The sequence below is a fragment of the Pelodiscus sinensis genome, chromosome 1 (genome assembly GCF_049634645.1).
Source record: "Pelodiscus sinensis isolate JC-2024 chromosome 1, ASM4963464v1, whole genome shotgun sequence".
Taxonomy (NCBI): domain Eukaryota; kingdom Metazoa; phylum Chordata; order Testudines; family Trionychidae; genus Pelodiscus; species Pelodiscus sinensis.
In genome coordinates, this window is record NC_134711.1 from 37,376,918 (window position 1) to 37,397,956 (window position 21,039).

The 21,039-nt window shown below is 46.2% G+C and overlaps 1 protein-coding gene across 4 annotated transcripts in view; it reads right to left on the reverse strand.

The window, feature by feature from the left end:
* Window positions 1-17,967, reverse strand: part of MAPK12 (mitogen-activated protein kinase 12) — an 84,643-nt gene extending 66,676 nt beyond the window's left edge. The window contains exons 1-2 of one of the 4 annotated variants that reach the window (XM_075928185.1): window positions 17,626-17,967; window positions 16,483-16,612 (exon numbers count right to left, since the gene is read on the reverse strand). In XM_075928185.1, the coding sequence (XP_075784300.1) occupies window positions 16,483-16,612; window positions 17,626-17,741 (246 nt within the window). In that variant the 5' untranslated portion in view covers window positions 17,742-17,967. Of the gene's footprint in view, window positions 1-16,482; window positions 16,613-17,151; window positions 17,430-17,625 lie in introns of those variants that run through there. The other 3 variants (XM_075928201.1, XM_075928210.1, XM_006122615.4) reach the window with 3 other exon arrangements.
* Between the last annotated feature and the right edge of the window lie 3,072 nt (window positions 17,968-21,039).

Here is a 21,039-nt window from a genome sequence, read left to right on the forward strand (position 1 = left end):
AAGAACTTCAGTCGGTCATAAGGGACTTACTGCCCTGACCGTCGGCTGACAATATAGCAAGTGATAGAGAGGAGGAGAACAGAGAGGGCGGGGCTTCAGGGAAAGGTGGGGTCTTGGGGGAAGGATGGGGGTAGATCTTGGCTTGTTCTGGTATTTAAAAAGTGGTCTTGGGCGTAAAAAAGTTGGAGTCCACTGCTTTAGGAGGAGTTCTTGAACAAACAGACAGAGAAACAGATAGATTCACATGCTTGCTCACAGACAAACTCTCTCAGATATATATTAGATAATGCTAAAGCTAAGATTAAGGTAAATTACATCAAGATTAAAAAAACTGAGTAGATTCTTTCTCCTGAATTTTACCATTTTGGCTATATGCTTTAAACATATCCCTTAGCTTACTAACTCTTACAAAGAACACTGGAACATACCTTTAATTGTTATTAATCATCTATCAGTATCTATCAGGATTTATGTACCAAACATTTGTATACAGGCAGTCCCTGAGTTACGCGGATCCGACTTACGTCAGATCCGTAGTTACGAACGGGGATTTCTCGCCCCGGAGAACTAGAGCAGCGGGACGCCTGGTCCCGCCGCCCGCCTTCTCCGGGGCGAGAAAAGCTGCTCCCGATCTCCCTGGTCTGCTGGCAGAGCCAGCAGACCAGGGAGACGGGAGCAAAGCGGCGGAGCACCGGGGGCCGGACCCGCGGCTGCTTCCAGATCAGCTGGAAGCGGCGCGGGTCCAGCCAGATGCTCCGCCGCTCTGTTCAGCGTCTCCCTGGTCTGCAGACCAGGGAGACGCTGAACAAAGCGGGAGCACCCGGGGCCGGACCCGCGCCGCTTCCAGATCAGCTGGAAGCGGCGCGGGTCCGGCCGGGTGCTCCGCCGCTCTGTTCAGCGTCTCCCTGGTCTGCAGACCAGGGAGACGCTGAGCAGAGCGGCGGAGGACCCGGGCCAGACCCGCAGCGCTTTCAGCTGATCTGGAAGCCGCGGGTCTGCCCGGGTCCTCCGTGGCTTTGCTCAGCGTCTCCCTGGTCTGCAGACCAGGGAGACGCTGAGCAAAGCCGCGGAGGACCCGGGCCGGACCGCGGCGCTGATCTGGAAGCGCCACGGTTTGGCCCGGGTCCTCCGCAGCTTTGCTCCACGTCTCCCTGGTCTGCTGGGGGGGGGGGGGGGACGCAGCTAGTGCCCCCCCAGCAGACCAGGGAGACGTGGAGCAAAGCCGGGGGCCTGTGGTAGAGCAGGTGGGGCACTGCCGGTTGGTCCCACAGCACCGCTTCTTGGCGCTACTGGACCAACCCGGCAGCACCCCAGCTGCTCTGCCCCAGGCGTCCTGATTCAGCTGCTGATCAGTTTCAGCAGTGGCTGAATCAGGATGCCTGGGGCAGAGCAGCTGGGGTGCTGCTGGGTTGGTCCAGTAGCTCCGAGGAGCAGCCGCGCTACTGGACCAAGCCAGCAGCACCCGAGCTGCTCTGCCCCAGGCGTCCCAAAGTCAGCCACTGCTGAAACTGACCAGCGGCTGACTACAGGAAGCCCGAGGCAGAGTTGCTTTGCCCTGGGCTTCCTGGAATCAGCTGCTGATCAGTTTCAGCAGCAGCTGACTTGGGGACGCCTGGTGTTCTTATCTTGAATCTGTATGTAAGTGGAACTGGTGTCCAGATTCAGCGGCTGTTGAAACTGATCAGTTTCAGCAGCGGCTGATGCCAGTTCCGACTTACATACAGATTCAACATAAGAACAAACCTACAGTCCCTATCTTGTACGTAACCCGGGGACTGCCTGTATAGAATTACAAATGGTGAAAAACATGGGGGTAGAATCCTGGCTCTACTGAAGTCAATGGCAAAACTTCCACTGACTTCAACAGACCCAAGCTTTCATGCATGGTCCCTGTCCCAGCTCACAGTTGACCTCTGAGCAGCATAATACCATTAATAGTCTGAGCACTCTAGAGAGTGCTCTTGAGTTTAGATTGCAGATTAGAGAGAACAAATGAAAAGATTCCAGGAGGATGAGGAGGCTTATTTTATTTTAATTCTTTTTAGAATTGTTATAGTATTAATTTAGAGGACTGACATGAGAGAAAAAAATCACCACCTATGTAAAGGTCGTGGAAAGTTGAAACATGGGGAGAGTAGGTGGGTTTCAGAATCTGAGTCACAACTTCAAGGTGTAATCTATAGAGCTGTTTTTAGAGTACTGGCAGGAGGAGCCCCACTTGCCCTAGTCTGTCAATTCTGGCTGGGAGGCTCCTTTCAAAATACTGTTGTGACATACTTGATTCAGGAAAACATCCCTATTTCAGGAAAACACTTAGCACATGTTTAACTGTAAATATGTGCTTAGGTCCCATTGTTGACATGCTTAAAGTGCCTACCTGTATAGGTCACCTAAGGAAGAAAGGGACCCCTGTGGCCAAAGACAGACTAACATCTAAAGAAGAAGTGAGTTGTACCCACAAAAGCTCAAGATACCAGCTACATGTTTTGTTAGTCTTTAAATTGCTGCCAGACAATTGGTTGTTTAAGTTTTCTCTAAATATTGCTCAACTGATGGGGAAAAAAAAGTTTCAAATCTGCGGATCTGTTTCCATGGCAACTGGGAGACAGATCAGTCAAATTCTTCAATGCTCTCATAATCCATTACTGCCTGTGGTGAAGTAGGGTGAGGGAGCCAGAATTGCTCTCTGAAACTGCTGATTCATTTTTCCTGAAGAGATTGGTGCTTCACCACGCCTCTCTTGTTTTATAGCTAGGGATCCTTCTGAGCATATTTAGGCTATTGTGTAATTACAATATGAGCATTTACCAAAAACTCTCTCTTGGGTAATTAATAAAACCTTATTTTGAAAGTTTTATTTCTACTAGTATTTCATGAATTAAAGTCTAATGGAACGTCTATGCTTAAAATGCTGCTGCAGCACAGCTGCACCAGGGCAGCTGCACACTATGATACTTCAGCAAAGATTCTACTACACTGACAAGAGAGCTTCAGTATAGTTCAGGGTGGGTAATAATTTCTAATGGGGGGGGGGCACTCCAAGATTTTGGTAAGTGGTTAAGGGCCCCACTTCTGTGGAGGGAGTGTGGGGTTTGGGATGATGGGTGGGATGTAGAAGGGAGCTTGGGATAGAGGACTGGGATGCAGGAGAGAATGTGGGGTCTGAGAGGGAGTTTGGGTGAAGGAGGGGGTTATGATCTGGGGCACGGGCTTGGGGTGCAGGGTCCAGGAGAGGTTATGGGTGCAGGAGAGGCTTCTGACCTGGGAGATGGGTGTAGGAGGGGGTACAGGATCTGGGAGAGAACTGTGATCTGCAAGGCTCAACAATTTAGGTAATCTACTCACCAAAGGCAAGTAGATTATAGCCCGGCGCCGCAGCGTGATCTGTGCATGCGGAGCATGCTGAACCGCGTGGCTGGCAAGCGGGGCTCGCCACGGCTTGACAAGCCCTGGTGATCTGGGAGAATGGGGGAAAGGAGGTGCAGAAGGTTTGCATGGTGACATGGGGCAGGGGAATGGGGTACAAAGTCAGGGAGGGGGTATGAGTGCAGGAGAGGATTCTGGCCTGGGGGAGGGACCTGAAGGAGGTGGGGAGAGGGAGTACAGAGGGTTTGGGTGGTGGTCTGGGGCAGGTAGTTGGGGGCAGAAAAGGGGTGGGGTCCCAGAGGCAGGCTCTGGTTGGGAGGTGCTTACCTAGGCAGCTCCTTTGCAAGAACCTGATAGACTCCCTCTCTATATGTGTGCGCGGTGGGAGGCACTGCTCCATGTGGCTCTGCTCCAGCACAGGGAGAGAGGGAGGAGGAGGCAGCTTCATTTGCTGTCCCTGCCTTCAGCAAAATTTCTCAGCTCCTACTGGTTGGAAACTGACCAATGGGAGCTTGGAGATTTTGCTAGAGGGTAGGGACAGCATACCAAGCTGCCCAGCATGCAGAGCAATTAAGCAGCCTTCCTGCCCAGCTTGAAGAGCAGTTAGCAACCTGCTGTTTAAAGCAGCTGCAGCTGCTGTATAGTAAGGGTGCTAGCAAGGCAGACACAGGCTGGATCTGGCCCGCTAGCTGTCTCTTGCCCACCCCTCCACAAGAGGCTTTAGCTATGCCAATGGAAGAAGCCCTCCCATCAACGTAACTCTGTCTACACCAGGGACTGGGTCAGTATAACTGTATTGCTCAGAGACAGAGCTGTTCCATCCATTGGATGGTCCAAGGTAACCCCCACAATGGTGATTTCGCTCTCTGCTGCGTGCTCTGGGTGCAGGAAACTAAGCACCTGCTCTGGTGGGGTGGGGCACATGACCACTCTTGTGCCTTCACTTTCTTACCCTGTCATTTTCATGAGTAAAAGAACCAAAGCCACTTTTGATGTATAAAGAGACTGAACTTTCAAATGGCAAATCCAGTCTGACTCACAAGGCAAAGGGATTTTCAGTTTAGACTTAGACTAATACATATTTTATTATAAGCACTGATTCTGTTTGAATTGTCCTAAACTGAAATATACATGTTTCAAGATGGCTTCATTACTTAAATAGTCTTATCTGAAGATTGATTCCATTAGGTTTATGCAGTATAAAGGAAAGTTTTCTGAAGGTAGATGGAGCATGTCCTCTTCAGCCTCAGATCCTGTACGTTCAAACATGAAATGTGCCTTACATTATGAATTGTGTCATCTTGTAAATGTTAAATATGGAAAAGACAGAGAAGCTGAATGACTTTGGCATTCATGATGCAAATATAAGGACATTCTTATAGGAGCTATCCCTGCTGCATTAACTGTAGATCAAACTGTTTATTTACTGCATGGTTAGTTTAATGTTGTGCATATTTATATTTGCCTCACATTACCGGGTCTTTGCATTCATGTAGCATTCTCAGGCTCACCCATCCTTTTTCCTTTCTAAACTGTCTTGCCACCAAGCCTGTGCTGCAGTCACCTGTCTTCCTCACTGAGTCTTTCTTCAATAGCTGTCCATTCCACTCCACCAAAGAGAAGGATCACTGCTGATGAACAAAAATTCCCTTCTCTCTCCTGCATATAATGCCAACAGGATGAGCACTATGCCCTTATAAGGGTACGTCTACATTGCACCGTTATTTTGAGATAACTAACATTATTTTGAAATAACAATGCGAGCGTCTACACAGCCATTCCATTAGTTTGAAATAATTTCAAAATAACAAACGGCTTATTCCAAAATCTGTAAACCTCATTCTATGAGGAACAACTCCTATTCCAAAAATAGCTATTTTGAAATTAGGCGCATGGAGATGCTCCACTGCAGCTCTTTTGAAATAGCCCCTCCCCCATGCCTCCTGGAGCTCTAAATTGAGATAGCATGTCTACATTAGGGAAGCCTGCCTCAGACTAATATTGAGGTTTCTCTGTAATGTAGATGTGCTATTTCAGAATAACTATTCCAGAATATCTTATTTCGAAATAAGCCTGCAGTGTAGACGAACCCTAAGAGTCTCCTCATAATTCCATCTCTCCCTTACTCCATGTTATAAAAGAATGAGAATAATCAAGAAGAAAAAGTAGATCGGAGAAAAGATACCTATCCTGACTCTCAGATTCACTACCACCTATAGATCTGAAGTAGGTCTTTGAAAAATAAACACACATCAGGATTTATGTGACTATTGTGGAGAGAAATATTGTGGCAATAGGACTAAGTGATGATGTCAACATGTCTACAGACTCTCAAGTCAGGCTTAAGTAGTTCCAATCTTTTCTCTGAGAAGCCTCAGAAAGTAGTATTTGCTTTCTCATCTGCCCTGAGGGTTCTTTTTCTGTAATGTACTGGAAGATTCTATTGTCATTCATCCTGTTCAATGTGTATGCAGTGCTATTAGGGTAGACAGAAAGAAGGAGTGGGTTGCAATGCCATCAATATGCTGATGACTCTCCACGCTATATCTCTGATGGGATCAAGTGTGTGCAGCTGATTTGCTTTCTAGTGTCTAGTCAAGATTGGGACTTGGAATATGGTTAGCTACCTGAAGCTCAGTTCAGAAAGGAAAACTGGTATATTGTCAAAATCAAAGGAAGTGACAGAACTGATATGTCATTACACCGAAGATTTTCCAGCTTTTTGTTGTTATGAAGTTGAGTGAGACCCAGTGAGATCCTTGGCTTTTCTGAAGATCCAGATAGTACAGGTGGCCAAGAATGATTTTTCCATCCATTCTTGGCTAAAAAGTTATGAATATGTCTTTTGAATGTGATCTCTCACTCTCCCATGCCTTTGTCACCTCCAGCCTACATTATAGCATTACACTCTACTGGAGTCTAAATCTGATGTAGATGAAATTTTAACTGGCACAGAAAGTGGCTACCCAATTACATAGCAGAAATCCTTGCAAGGAGTTTATGCTCCAAAAACTACACAGACTTTCGGTTCACTTCCTGTTGCAATCCAAGATGCAGGTTTTGATCTGTAACTTCCTTCCTGGTTTCAGATTTGTGTATCTCAGAAACTGACTCTCTTTCCATGTTTTAACTGGCAGCTGAGATCAGCCAAGATGTTTGAGCTGACAGGCCCAAAATTTGTTCAACTGGTAAAAGCAAGTTTCTCAGCAAGAGGCACTTTAATCTGGAACAAATTTCTTCCTTGCTCTGACACAACCTGAAATTATCTGCATTCAGGGCATGTTGGAAAGCTTATCGGTTACTCAGGAATTTTGCAGGTAGATGGAAGGGTGGAAAGGAGATCATTAATGTAGGTAGGATGGAGGCTGTTTTAGTTTTAACACTGCATCAGGATGAAATATATAGTAAGATGCCTCTTAAATTGTTTATGGAGTTTCCAGATAGGTGCACTGTATATATCTAAACAAGCAGCTGTACAATGTGGCTGCTTTGCCATTAAAAGCATTTGCGGAAAAGAGCGTCTAGATTGGCACGGATGCTTTTGTGCGCGATCGGGGCTTTTTTGCGCAAAAAAAATCTGAGCTGTCTACACTGGCCCTTTTGCCCGAACGGGAGCAGCATAGTATTTCCACAAGAAGCACTGATTTCTTACATGAGATCGTCAGTGTTCTTGCGGAAATTCAAGCGGCCAGTGTAGACAGCTGGCAAGTTTTGCCTGTCTAGACACAGCCTGTGAGCATTTTGCAAAACACAGAGTTCAACTTATGTAATATTATATGTCTGAAAACTAGAGGCCTGTAGCTTACTTAAACATCCACTGCTTTTTGGCAGAAGGGCCTTCACCCACTCCTGGGCTAGAGAGACATGCCGGCTGTTAAAACAGCCGGTGTTTCTCTCTAGGGGGCGGGGCGGGAGAGGGAGGCAGAAGACTTCTCCCACTCTCTCACCCCAGGTCAATCAGAGTGTAGGGGGGAAGCACAAGAAGTCTCTGACTCTGCCCTTCTGCCCACCCCTTCCGGGGTGACCCCCTTTTAAAAATTATTGCCGAACTCGCTCTAGATTTGGTAAAATCTAGGATATTTTAATACACTTCGCTGCTGAAAAAATTAAAATAAATTATTTAACAATAGCCATTGTTTTTCAACATCATAAAATCCCTCCCTCCCCCAATATTCTATACTTCCACTGGTGGCTTTGAAGCAGACACTAACTGATATCCCCAAGAGGGCACCAAGATGGGTTTAATGTATGTCTCTTTACAAACTGCTGTTGTACAAAAACAGGCATGTTAATGATTGCTCTGTTCAGTGTGCAGAACAAAAACCAAAATCGTATGTTAACTAGAAGTAACAAAGGCCCTAATCCTGCAAGTACTTGCACCTTGTTAGGATGAGGCTTACCAGTTAGGGATGTTAATGGCTGATTGGCAAGCCTCACCCTTACTGGTTCCGGTTAACTGGTGGGAGCTGGTGCAGCCTCCCCACCCACCATGGTTAGGGTGCTGCTCCAGCCCTGGCATTCTGCAGGCAGGGGTGCTCCAGGCTGGCTGGAGAAGCCCCCAACCTTTCTGGGCCTGGCCCAGGTACGATGCCGCAGGGGCGCCCCCCCACCCTATTCAGTCGGTTAACCATTAAACGTAATATTTAACCAGTTAAATTAAATGGGATTTTACCTCCTTAACTTTTTTGAGTTGGGGGCCTCTGACCACAGAAAAATCAGCCGGGGGTCGCACACAAGTGAGAAGAGCAGAAAACCCCCCAAAAACCAAGCCCTCCCTGTGGCCCCTGAATGAGAAGAAAGACACTCTGCTCATTCCCCTCACACACAATTGCTTAAGGGGGGGTCCAGCCTAGTAGATTTAGTGTGCTCCAGCGCCATGGGGAGGCAGCGGGGGGAATGGAGCACCAGCGCAGACTCCGCAATGTTTAGGGGGGCCCTGAGCCGTAGGGGCCAAATCCAGGAAAGCTAAGAGCTGCATCCAGCCTCCAGACCTGAGGTTCCTCAACCCTGCTTTAAGGTGCCACCGGACTCCTTGTTGTTAAAATACCTGTATTGTTTTGGGTATTGCATTTTTTTCTTTTCTGTTTAGGATTAAAAATATAATATAGAGAGTTTTAAAGGTCACATTTATAGATTTAAAGTCAAGTTCAAAAGAAAAAAAAATGCTAAAAAATCCTCTCATTTGTAAACAGCCTGTTTTTCTATAGTGGCTCATGCGTTGACCTCCTCAATTTCCTCCATCAGCTTCTTCCCAGAACTTTTCAAATTGAACATTAACTCAAAATATTTTTTAAAAAGATGGACATTACTGCTACTAGCTTAAGTGGTTCATTTTAAAAACTCAGATACAAATGGAACAGAATCTCTCAAATTCTCACTTCTGTGCTCCACAAACAAAACAACTCTCTCACATCACTTCTTCTCATGGATTCAGCAGCAGATGGCCAAAGTGAAGTCTCTCATTACCTAGGGTACATCTCCACTGCACACTTTATTTCACAATAAGCTATTCCGGAATAGTTATTCCAAAATAGTTTATTTCGAAATAGCATGTCTACACCGCAGGGAAGCCTCAAAATTAGTCCAAGTCAGGCTTCCCTAATGTGGCTTCCCTATCTCGATTTAGAGCCCCAGGAGTCACTGGAGAGGAATAACTTTGAATGGCCCTTGTGAGGGGTTATTTCAAAAGAGCAGCAGTGAAGCGTCTAGACGTGCCTTATTTCGAAACAGCTATTTTGGAATAGGCATTATTCCTCATAGAATGAAGTTTACATATTTCAGAAACAGCCATCCGTTATTTTGAAATTATTTTGAAAAACGGAATGGTTGTGTAGATGCTCACTTTGTTATTTCGAAATAATGCTAGTTATCTCAAAATAACGGTGCAGTGTAGATGTACCCTTATAAGAGCACAGTGCTCATCCTGTCAGCATTATGTGCAGAAGAGAGAAGGGAATTTTTGTTCATCAGCAGTGATCCTTCTCTTTGGTGGCGTGGAATGGACAACAGGATCTGCTTCCTGCTTCGGGAGGGGGCAGGGCTAGGCCTGCTCGCCTGGATGGCCAGTCAAACTTGGCACGCCAGGGCCCGGAGCATGCCATGCTGCTCCTCCCTGGCTGTGCGGGGGCAGGGAGCCCCTCCCAAAGCGCCCTGCTGCACCTGTCCGGGCTGGAACCAGCGCTGGGCAGCTGGGGCTCTGCCTTCCCCAGCCCTGGAGCCACCGCCTGCAAGGTAAATGGCTGGGCTGGGCAGGGAAGGGAAGAGACTGCCCGCACCTCCTCCTTGCTCCAGTGCTGCTCCTGGGGGCTGCTGGCCTGCCGGCCTGCCAGTGAGTGTGCAGGAGGATGTGGGGGCAAGAGGAGAGATGAAGGATGATGCGGGGGGGAGGGGCAGGATGCACTGAGGGGCATGGGGCAATACAGGGGATCAGGCTGGGGGATCACAGGGCTGAGGGGAGAGAGGCTGGAGCAGCGGGAAGATGTGAGGTGGGATACAGTTTTACTTTGCAGAAGCTGCACTTTCCTTTACTCCCCACTTTTTTGCCTCCCTCCCCAACTAGCTATTTGGCTGCATTCTCACCCTTTCACCTTTTCTGTGTTACTCTCCCAACTCCCTTCTGCCCCCAAACTTCCTCTTATGCCCCCTCCCCACACCTCTCTTGCCACCAAACTCCCTTCTAGACCCTGCCCTTCTCACTCTGTCCTACACCCCACCTCCCACCCAGATCCTGCATCCCTATCCTACTCGCTGGCAGCCCTGTCCCACACATTGAATCTCTCATTTTTGTTCCCACCCTAGAGCCTAAGGGGGTCCACAAAATCCACTAACTCTGGAACCCCAGAAAAATAAATCTGGCCTATTGGAAGCCCTGAACCTCAGTCCTTCCTGTCCCTCCCCCTCATCCCGTGGGGCTGGAGTACCTGAAGAGTGAGGTGTCTCAGTTGGGGGGGCCACAACAGTGAGTGCTGCGAGTTTTTAGAGGAGTTTTTTTGCTTCTCACTTGTGTGATCTCCAACTGATTTTTCTGTGGGTCAGTGGCCCCCGACCCAAAACAGGTTCCCCACTCCTGCCATAAATAAATAAAACATTGAAACCTTTTGTTTTGAACATAATATTTTACTTTATTTAAAATGAAATTTGAAAAACTAACATGAGCGTTAAAATGCTTCATTTGTTTAATAATTTAAATTAAACTGTTCTCCACAGCTGCAGCACTAGCAAAATGTCTTGGGTATAATAATGTAATTAACAGTGAGTTTCCATGAGCAACTGGTAGTCCGCGGAAAGGTTTGCATTGACTAAGGTGGTCCATGGGGTGCATGTTGGAGAGCCCCTCCTCCCCAACTCTGGGAGAGTGGCATGGACCAGGGCAGAAGGGTTAAATCTTGGCACGCCACGTTGCTGACCCTTGAATCTACGTATATCACAAGCTCCATTGAGATAAAAGTTTAATTAAATTCAGTAGGACCAGCCACACTTCAGTATTTGCAGGATTGGTCTTCAGGTGACAGATCATACAACCCTTACTCATGTGAATTGCCCTGCTGAAGTAAATGGGAATGAAATATTCTGAGGCATATTTCAATTCAGAATGCTCCAATAAAGATTACTCATGGGAGTAAGACATTTTAGAATATTAAATAGAAGTTTGCTTCCAAATGTGATGATGCACTGTTGTGGTACAGTAGTAGGTAGAGTAAGCAAACCAAGATAAAAGTTCAAATAATCACTGCAAGGATTTTTGACATAATATATCATACCAAGGCATATTCGTCTATCATTCTGAATATACCACTAAGTGAAATGGTTGAGTCGGAATATAGCCATCTATAGTCAACATATTGTAAGAGCTTTCATTTTACTAGCTACTAGACATACTCACGATGGCTTCACAAATGAAAAAAATCATTGCAACAGTTCCACAGTATATTGCAAATGATAAAGAAGTACTTTTAATAAGAATTCCTTATTAAATGTTTAACTGCTGCATAAGACACTTCCAAAGAAAAACATAATTTATAATAGAAAATTGAATATCATTTTAACCATGATGACCTTCCAGTATCTACAAATCATTTACATCTTGAGTGGGAAAAAAAGGAAGTCGAAGAAGATTATGTACTAGCAGATTAATTCAATATTGCAACGGTGTCCCAAGTATAAAATGCAGCCGCTGCACTGTTAAATGTTGGAATACAGTGCTGATAGATCTGTATTATATACTGCCTACACTAGATGTCATGAGCAAGGTGCTTTTAAAACCTAAGATAGATAAGACAAATATTAATAATATTCATCTCTATCTTGTTCCAACTATCATCTTATTTAGGAAAACAGCACTGCAACTCTATTTGCATTTTATAACAATTGTATTTATGATAAGATACTATTGCTCTATATTTTCTATATTAATATCTTTTGGAACTTGTTAAATAATTGCAGCTATGGTACTTTAATTCCCCCTCACGTTATTGTCTGACTAACTGCTGTTACCAAGATTTCATTCAAATGCAGAAATACCATCTCAAGATAATCATTGTCACTTAAGCTCTGTGGCAGGGTTGTACAAAGAAAAGGGGGCTATTTGGCAAAGTGATGGTGGATCCAGGGTATGTTTCTTCAGAGACACTACTGATGTGGATTAAAATAAGAGCCTCCATGCGTCAATATTGAGAGGCTAGGAAGTCTCAGAGGTGCTGTGTTGCAGATACAACTCACCCCTAACAGGGCAGAATGGTTGATTTCCACCCCTTTAATCACCACTAAATCCCAGCACAGATGCCTCTTACTCAAGCTGTGTTCCAGAAGGACTTGCTATGTACTCTCCCCCCCAGAATTCCAAGTCATTGCTTCTTGATTTCCCTTCTGAGACCTTAAATTATGCCTTTTCTTCATGTATAGCAGGGGTGGGAAACCTTTTTTAAGTCGGGGGCCACTGATCCACAGAAAAATTAGTCGGGGGCTGCACACAAGTGAGAAAGAAAGAAAAAAACCCTCAATGATTGAATGTGGAGAACATTCTCCACATTCCCCTTGCACACCAGAGCTTAGGGAGGAGGCTCAGGCTAGTAAATTGTGTGTGCTCCAACCCCATGGGGGAATGGTGGGGGAACTGGAGTGCCAGCCTGGGCTCCCCAATGCTGGGGGAGGGGCCCTTGAACACCAGGGACCAAATCCAGACAGGTGATTATTAAGCCTTTTATGGACTGAGATCACATCCCCAGATTCTACTCTCTTCTAGAGTCTTTAATTATCAAGTGAGCATATGGAAGAGTTCAAGATTGCTTTCCTAAAAGGCATAAACAGCACAAAGACAACAGATGAAAAATGCTAGCCAGCTGAAGTACAAAATACTCTGAGAAATAGGGGAAAACAATCATCCAGCTATGATGGATATTTGGTAACTGCATAAGTCCATCACTGCCTAAATGTTCAGTCAGAGTACTTTGTGCATGTTCCAAATGTAGTAAAAGGGCCTACGTGATGTACAAATATTAACTGTACAGCAGTTTGGACATATAAAATGCTAGCTGTTAATGGCAAAACACAATTACTTTAAGGATGCAGTGAGTGAAATGAATTAACCATAAATTATAAAAGAATGCTTAAGACTAAAATGCCTGAGGGACAGACACTAGTGGATTTGTAAGTCTAAAGTGAAGTCTGCTTCATCTAGATAGGGAACCAAGGTATTTCACAGATTAGTTTAAAAACTGAACACAATATTGGTGCTGTGTTTAAAGTGTCAATTCCATCACTTTAAATAACAAAGACTTATTATGCCAAGCCATTAGCTGAGCTGACCTTCCCACTCTCCCTCTTGCACAAGTTCTTGCTCTTTTCAAAGAACTAGCTGTTCCTAGATTAAAAGCATCAGAGGGGTAGCTGTGTTAGTCTGAATCTGCAAAAGCGACGAGGAGTCCTGTGGCACCTTATAGACTAACTGAAGTGTAGGAGCATAAGCTTTCGTGGGCAAAGACCCACTTCGTCAGATGCATGTGACGAAGATTAAAAGCATGCTCTTATCTCCCACATCCTCAAATGTTTTATCAGTTGCTGCACCCTCCCTCTCTTCCTAGTATGTCCCCATCTTTCTCCTTTCCTTCACCTCTTAACTCAAGGAACATGCATTTGTAGCTATACTGATCCTCCATCTTGGGCCCTTCAATTCCTTCACTCTATCAAAATTTCTCTTGACCTCTTCCTGACTACATTTAAAGCCCTGGCCTGCATCTGTTTTCCTTGACATTTCTGTCACTTTAGGTACTGTTCAAAACCTTCAGGATCTCTACCAAGCATTTATAAACCTCAACTACCCACCTGGAGAAATAAAAAAGCAAATTGAAAGAGCCAAACGAATACCTAGAAACCATCTACTATAAGACAGACCCAAGAAAACTCACAATAGAACACCACTTGTCATCACCTACAGCTCCCAACTTAAACCTGTCCAACACATTATCAATAAATTACAGCTTATACTGGAACAGGACACTAAACTCCAAGAAGCTCTGGGAGACAGACCCATAGTCTCCTATAGGCAACTACCTAACCTCAATATGATTCTTACCAAGTACCACACTAATACCAACCCTGGTACTTTCCCTTGCAACAAACCCCGTTGCCAGCTTTGTCCACATATTCACTCTGCTGACACCATTATTGGGCCTAACCAAGTGAGTTATAAGATCAAGAACACATATTCCTGCGCATCCAGAAATATAATCTATGCTATCATGTGCCGAAAGTGTCCGTCTGCTATGTACATTGGACAAACGTCTCAGACACTTCGCCAAAGAATCAATGCCCACAAAACAGACATTAGACAGGATCACAATGAAAAAACAGTTTCTTGCCATTTCAACCAGAAAGGACACTGTCTCAATGACCTAATCACATGCATCCTACTTCAGAAGACATTGAAATCTGCACTTGAAAGGGAATCCTCTGAACTGGCATTCATGCTAAAATTCGACACTCTCCGCAGAGGGCTGAACAAAGATCCCAACTACCTTACCCATTACAAAGATAGCTTCCTCAATTATCACCTCTAATACCATTAACTCACAGACATCTCCCCTTCCCCACCTCTAATATCATTAACTCACAGGCATTTACCTTCCTCCCCCCCCCCCCCCCCCACATCCCGCTCTGTTCTGAAATGTGATTTGTCCTTTTCATATGTGTTCATTTTTTTAAATGGTATCCTTTGGTATATATGGTTGTGACTATTTTTTTCCACTATTTGATCTGAGGAAGTGGGTCTGGCCCACGAAAGCTCATCATCTAATAAACCATCTTGTTAGTCTTTAAAGTGCTACATAGTCCTGTATTTTGTTTCAAAACCTTTGTGACAGTCCTTTCCTGGTTCTCGTTACATGGATCATTCTTTCAAAATCTCTTTTGTGGTTGTCTTCTCCCAACAGGAGCCACACTGGACTCTAGAGGAAATCTTCAATTAACATCTGTATCTCAATGACTCAGAAATTAACCTCTCCACTACTGACCTGTCTTCTCTTCTTTCATCTAATTCCACATCTCAATCTGTTTCTCTGAGATCTTTTCATGGCAATTATCTAGCCACCAACATGAATTTTAACATAGTCAAAAATGAATCTGAGATTTCCTCTGAACTCCTTTCCCCTGCTCCCTATTTTCTCCTGCTGTTCACAATATTTCTATCCTTCCTGTCCATCAGGCACATAATTTGGCTGTAATTTTTGACTCCTTCCTTCCCTCCAATCCTCTCTTCATTACTGCAGCCCTATCCTTTTCCACTTCCCTGACACATTACCCTCCTCCAATCCAGAGCAAACACAGGTGTTACAATCACCTTCCACTACTCTGATCACATCCGATCTTCACATTTTCTTTGAATCTCCCTCTAGTTTCCCTTTTCCACTTCCCTTATATCGAAGTGACTAAAATTTTCAAGAAGCAGCTAAATGACATTTTCAAGTGACTAAGATCTTGTTTACACTTGAAATATGACAGTAGTACCAGTGCAGCACTTGAGCTGTGTCACTGTATTGCTTCAGTGTAGACATCATAGCAAGGGGAAGGATTCTCCCATTACTGTAGGTAATCCACCTCCCCAAAAGGCACCTCCCCAAAGAATTCTTCCGTCGACCTAATGCTGTCTATACTGGGGGATTAGGTCATCTTAACTGCCTTGCTGAGCTTCCCTGACCATACCTGGGGCATCTGTCAAGGAGGGACAGGCCTTGCCCATAAGGTATTTCTTGGGCAAGCTTTGTCCTTGTGCTCTGTCAAGGTTGGGTGCAGTCTCACTGCACAGTCCATGACCTGTGGCAGTGGAGCTGCACAGTGATCTCCCATCTCTGTGCAGCCAGTAGCCAGAGTTCCCCACTGTCATGCTGGGGCCTCCACATTTATTTGAGAAATAAAATTTGCAGAATTTTGCAGAATTTTAAAAAATTGTGTGCAGAATTTTTATTTTTTGGTGCAGAATGCCCTCAGTAAAACAATTCTGCCTCTCCCTATTTAATCACTCATCTTTTATCACTTTCCTTCATCCCTGATAGTCCAGCCTTGATTGCTGCTCCTCACAAACCATCATTTTATTCTCTTCCAGATCACCATGGAGTTAATCCTCAAAGCTACTCACACATTCCGCCTCTCCAACAAGTATTCCATCACAGGAGACAGGCATATGCACTGTGCAAGTTACAATGTATATAGGTGTACATGCATTGTGTTTATAGATTTGTTTGTACATTACAATAGTGCCCAGAATGTGGTAGGCTTTGTAAAGACAGATAGAAAAAAAACTATCCCTCACAGTTTAAAATCTACAGGATAGCCATAGACAAATGCATGCAAACAGTATAGGTTAAAGTCACTTTTTGACGGCTGCTCTCTAATGGCACATACATGCACTCTCATCATCACTATTTTTTATGCTAAATACATGGCTAAAAATCTTTGTTAGAGCTAAATTACTGATGCTGCGGTGCCAGGGCATGTCTACCTTGGCAGATTATGGGAATACTGGAAGTATGGGGGACAGTAGATCAGGCACCATGCATGGTGAAATGTATGCATTTTGCTGTGCAAGCTGCAGTCTTGAGAGTATATGCTAACAACTAAACTTACATTTTCATGCTTCATGTGTTTCAGGAGGCGTAGTTCCCGATAGGCTCGTTTGGCAAAGAGTTCAGATTGAAATGGACGGTACAATTTCTTGATGGCCACTTTGATGCCACTTCTTCCATCAATAGCTGAGCTTTAAGAAAACAAGTATAGAGTTTGTGAGTGAGGATTGGAGTGATGCTGGAAGTCCTGACACGCAAGGTACATTGAACAATAAGTTAGAGGACTCCAGGTGTGGGGCTCTGCTCCGCCTTGCCATTGATTTGCTATGTTACAGAGGCAAAGTCACATAACCTATCTGTGCCTTTGTTTATCTTACTGTAAAGTGGGAATAATAACTCCCTAAGCTATAGCTTCAGAACTGGTTGGACACCATGAAAATAGACCATTCTTCCTAGGCAATTCTGATGAGCCACAGTAGAGGTCTATAAAGCAATGTCTGAACAGAGGTCAATCAGCTCTCATACTGTAATAAAGAATGGAACATTCTGATGAAGTCAAAATGCAAAAAAGATAATAGGGAAATGCAGTTTTACTGGATTATGTAACTGTGGAACTCACTGCTACAGGACACCGCGGACTGCAAGACTTTAGGGTAGCTAGGAAAGTGCTTGCCTATATCCATGAATGGGACCATGCAAAGTTACACAGAAAGGCTAGAAACTCTCATGCCTCAGGTGATGAACTCAATGCCCTGCCCCCTGGCACTAAGGAAGAGCTTTTCCGGGCAGGATCGCAGAACTGTCCGCTTTGGGCTTTCCTTCCAACTTGCCCTTCGTTGCAATGTGAGCGCGGAGGTACCGGGCGTACGCCTTTCCCTCGCACCGGAGCCGGCCGGGCCGATGTCGGAACTGGCTGCAGTGACTCCGGCACCGCGGGGAGCGGTTCCGGGCCCCGCTGGGGGCGGAGCAGCCACAAAGTTGGAAGGAATTAAAGGGAAAGTGGCCACGCTTCCCCCGCGAGCCAGGGACCCCCCGAGCCGCCTCCCCGAGCCCTTTCTGCAGCGCCAGGGCGGGGCGCCAGGCAGAGAGCAGCCCTCTGCTAGCCCGGGCGCGCAGCGCAGGCAGCTCCCGCCCAGCCCTGTCCTGGCCGGGGCGCCCTGGGCAAGGCGCTGGGAGGGACCCCCTGCTCCCCTGCCTCACTCACCACACAGCGCCGTAGGCTCCGGAGCCCACCGGCTGCAGGTCCCGGTAGCGCTCCCGCACCTCCCACAAGGTTTTCGTGATTTCCTGCCGGTAAAAGCCTTTCTTGGCGGAGGACATGGTGACTCGGCCCCCTGTCGGCGCCTTCCAACAAAGAGCCCCGAGGCGGAGAGAGGGGCTGCGGCGGCGGGGCTGGTGCGAGGGGCTGGGCTTGGAAGCGCTCCCGGGGTGTGTGTGTACGTGTGGGACCCTCTCTTAGCGGGGATTGAATGTGGCTCCGGCTTTCTCTTTCCCCGCCTCTCCTCTCCCCTCCCCACCTCCACGCCTGCCCTCTCGGAGGAGGAGGAGGAGGAGGTCCTGTGGGAGTCACACTGAATTCCCCCCTCCCCCTCCGCATCTGGGGCTGCCTGCTTTGTCACAGACACATAACTTTCCTGCCTGCGGTTGCTGCCTGATGGCGAGGCTGGGAGGGTCTCAGCCCCTGGGCTAGGGAGGATCTGCTCGCTCTTCTCAAACCAACTCGAGATCACGTGGTGAGATGTCGCCCCGCACCCCGAAAGGCCCCCCATTTCTAGCCTGTTTCAAGGAAGCCTGTTGTATTCGAAAGCAGCTTTCTAGCTAGGTGTGATCTCTGAGTTCTCTGAAAAAGGGAGGGTCTAGCTGAATGGCACACGCTCTTATTTACAGAGAGTGTGTTGGGACATGCAAGCAACAAGACAAAAGAAAGCAAGGTTTGCACGCTGCATTACAGACAAGACCCCGGTGAAGAGGGGTTACTTATATGAGGCCCCAGAGCCAATGCTGCAAACTGGTACCTACCCACTAATCCAGTTAGTTGCCTATATGGAGCCTAGATGTTTGTCCCAGTGAACAGTTTGATAAACATTACACTGACACAAGTAATCAAAAGCAGCATGGTTTTGCAGTAAAATTTGGTATATATTTTAGTTCCATGGCTTTTGTAAATGTTTTTTGTCTCAAAAAAATAAAATACACTTAAAAGGCAACGTCTTGTATGCACATGAAAGAACCCAAGGGTGGCTACTTCCATCTCTTTTTATCTTTGTCAGAGCTACTATGGTCGATTAAGGGGATGAAGGAACATTTGATCAGTGGAGAGTTATTGTTAATTTATTCCAGTGGCATCTAAAGTCTCCCACCAACTGGACTGGGGCCCAGTTGTGCTAAGCACTGTGTGGACACAGAATGAGGGTACATCTACACTGTGGAGTTTTTCTGGAAAAATGGGAGTTTTTCTGGAAACACTACACTTACATCCATGCTGCTATTGCATTCTTTCGACAGAAAGTCAAAGGAATGGAGGGTTTTTTCTGTCAGCGGTATACTTTTTTCTACAAGAAGCCTTTTTTCGAAGAAGCTTTTTCCAAAAAAGGTGTGTGTGGTCACGGAAGAATGTTTTTTTGAAAGAAGAGGCCTGCAGGAAAAAGCACAGGTGCCCTGGTGGCCACTCCATCCACAGTAATCACAACTGAAATGCGAGATAGCGTTCAATTAAAGTGGATGCTATCTTTCGAAAAAGCAGATAACTTTTTCATTGCACTTTTGCTCAGTAGACACTCTTTTGAAAAAAGTTTTTCTGGAAGATCTCTTCTGGAAAAGCTTCTTCAGAAAGAAGCTTGCAGTCTGGACATAGCCTGAGAAACATATCCTGCACCAAAGTGAATAACTGAAAAAGTTTGTGTAGATAAACAGATTTAAACAAAAATTGGTGGATCATACAGTGAAAAGGTGTAACTGTCATTAACATTTTTTTCTATTTTTGCTGTCACATAACATGCCATTCTCTACTTCTCCCCAAACCTCTGGCCCAATTGTCAGAGTAAAACTCGTTCACAGTTTCCCATTTCCCTATTATCCTGTCTATATCCCTCCTTCACATCAGCAGACCAGGGAGATGCGGAGCAAAGCCACGGAGGACGCGGGCGGTGGGACAGCAGCGCGTCTGGGCGGTCCCGCCACCCACGTCCTCTGCAGCAAGAAAAGCCGCTCCGTGTCTCCCTGGTCTGCTGGGGGTCCCCCCCCCCCAGCAGACCAGGGAGACGCGGAGCAAAGCCGCAGAGGACGCGGGCGGCGGGACCACGGAGCATCTTGGCGGTCCCGCCACCAACGTCTCCCTGGTCTGCTGGAGGGGGCGCAGCTAGTGCACCCCTCCCCCCCAGCAGACCAGGCTTTTCTCGCCGCTGGTCAGTTTCAACAGCGGCTGAATCTGGACGCCTGGGACAGAGCAGCTGGGGCGCTGCCGGGTTGGTCCCACAGCGCCGAGGTGCGGCACTACTGGACCAACCCAGTAGCACTCCAGCTGCTCTGCCCCAGCCGTGTCCAATTCAGCCGCTGCTGGTCAGTTTCAACAGCGGCTGAATCTGGACACCTGGGACAGAGCAGCTGGGGTGCTGCCAGGTTGGTCCCCGCAGCGCCGCACCTCGGCGCTGCGGGGACCAACCTGGCAGTACCCCAGCTGCTCTACCCCAGGTGTCCCCAAGTCAGCTGCTGCTGAAACTGATCAGCGGCTGATTCCAGGAAGCCCGGGGCAGAGCAGCTCTGCCTCGGGCTTCCTGTAGTCAGCCGCTGGTCAGTTTCAGCAGCAGCTGAATCGGGGACACCTGGGGTACAATATGTACCAGTTCCGACTTACGTACAAATTCAACTTAAGAACAAACATACAGTCCCAATCTTGTACGTAACCCGGGGACTGCCTATATTGTTGCATCAAGTAAGTGCTTACAGTCAAGCTGGTTCTGCAGTATAACTACATACTACACAGTGAAAGTGAACAACTTTGGTACATATCACTTAATATGTAAGTGGAGCCTTATACCTTAGTTCCTCCAGTGCCACAGACACATCAAGCTGTTTAATTCCTCTGCTGTATTTCTTCTGAGGTAATGCCAACGTATGCTACATCCTCTGTCTCTGTCTTGCAAGTGCTTCCTTGATTTTTCTCATGTTCTATTTCTTCACTCAGGTAACCAATTCAGTGCTTGCTTAGCATGTCTCTTCTTATGTTCTTAAGTTATGTTCTCCCATTTTACCACATCATGTGTCTTCTTTCTTTGCTGATATGTTCTAGCATGTCCTGCTCTGTAAGCTCTCTCTCATTTGTTATTTTGTCTGCTCATGAAATGTGTAGTGTCTTCCTTAGCCATTTGTGTTGGGCAGCTTTCAGTTTCAGTTTCTTTTAGCAACTCTCATTGGCAAAGTCTCTGCTCTCCACAGTAGCATGCTCAGTATAATTGTATGATATAATCTGATCCTTAGTTTGGAGTAGAGATCTCTATCAGAATGGTTATGGGTCATATTTCCAAAAGTGGTGTTTCTTTTCCTAATCTTGTAATATCATCTTCATCACAGCCTCCTTTAAATGTCATCACACATTCCTCACATAGCTGAACTCTTTCAA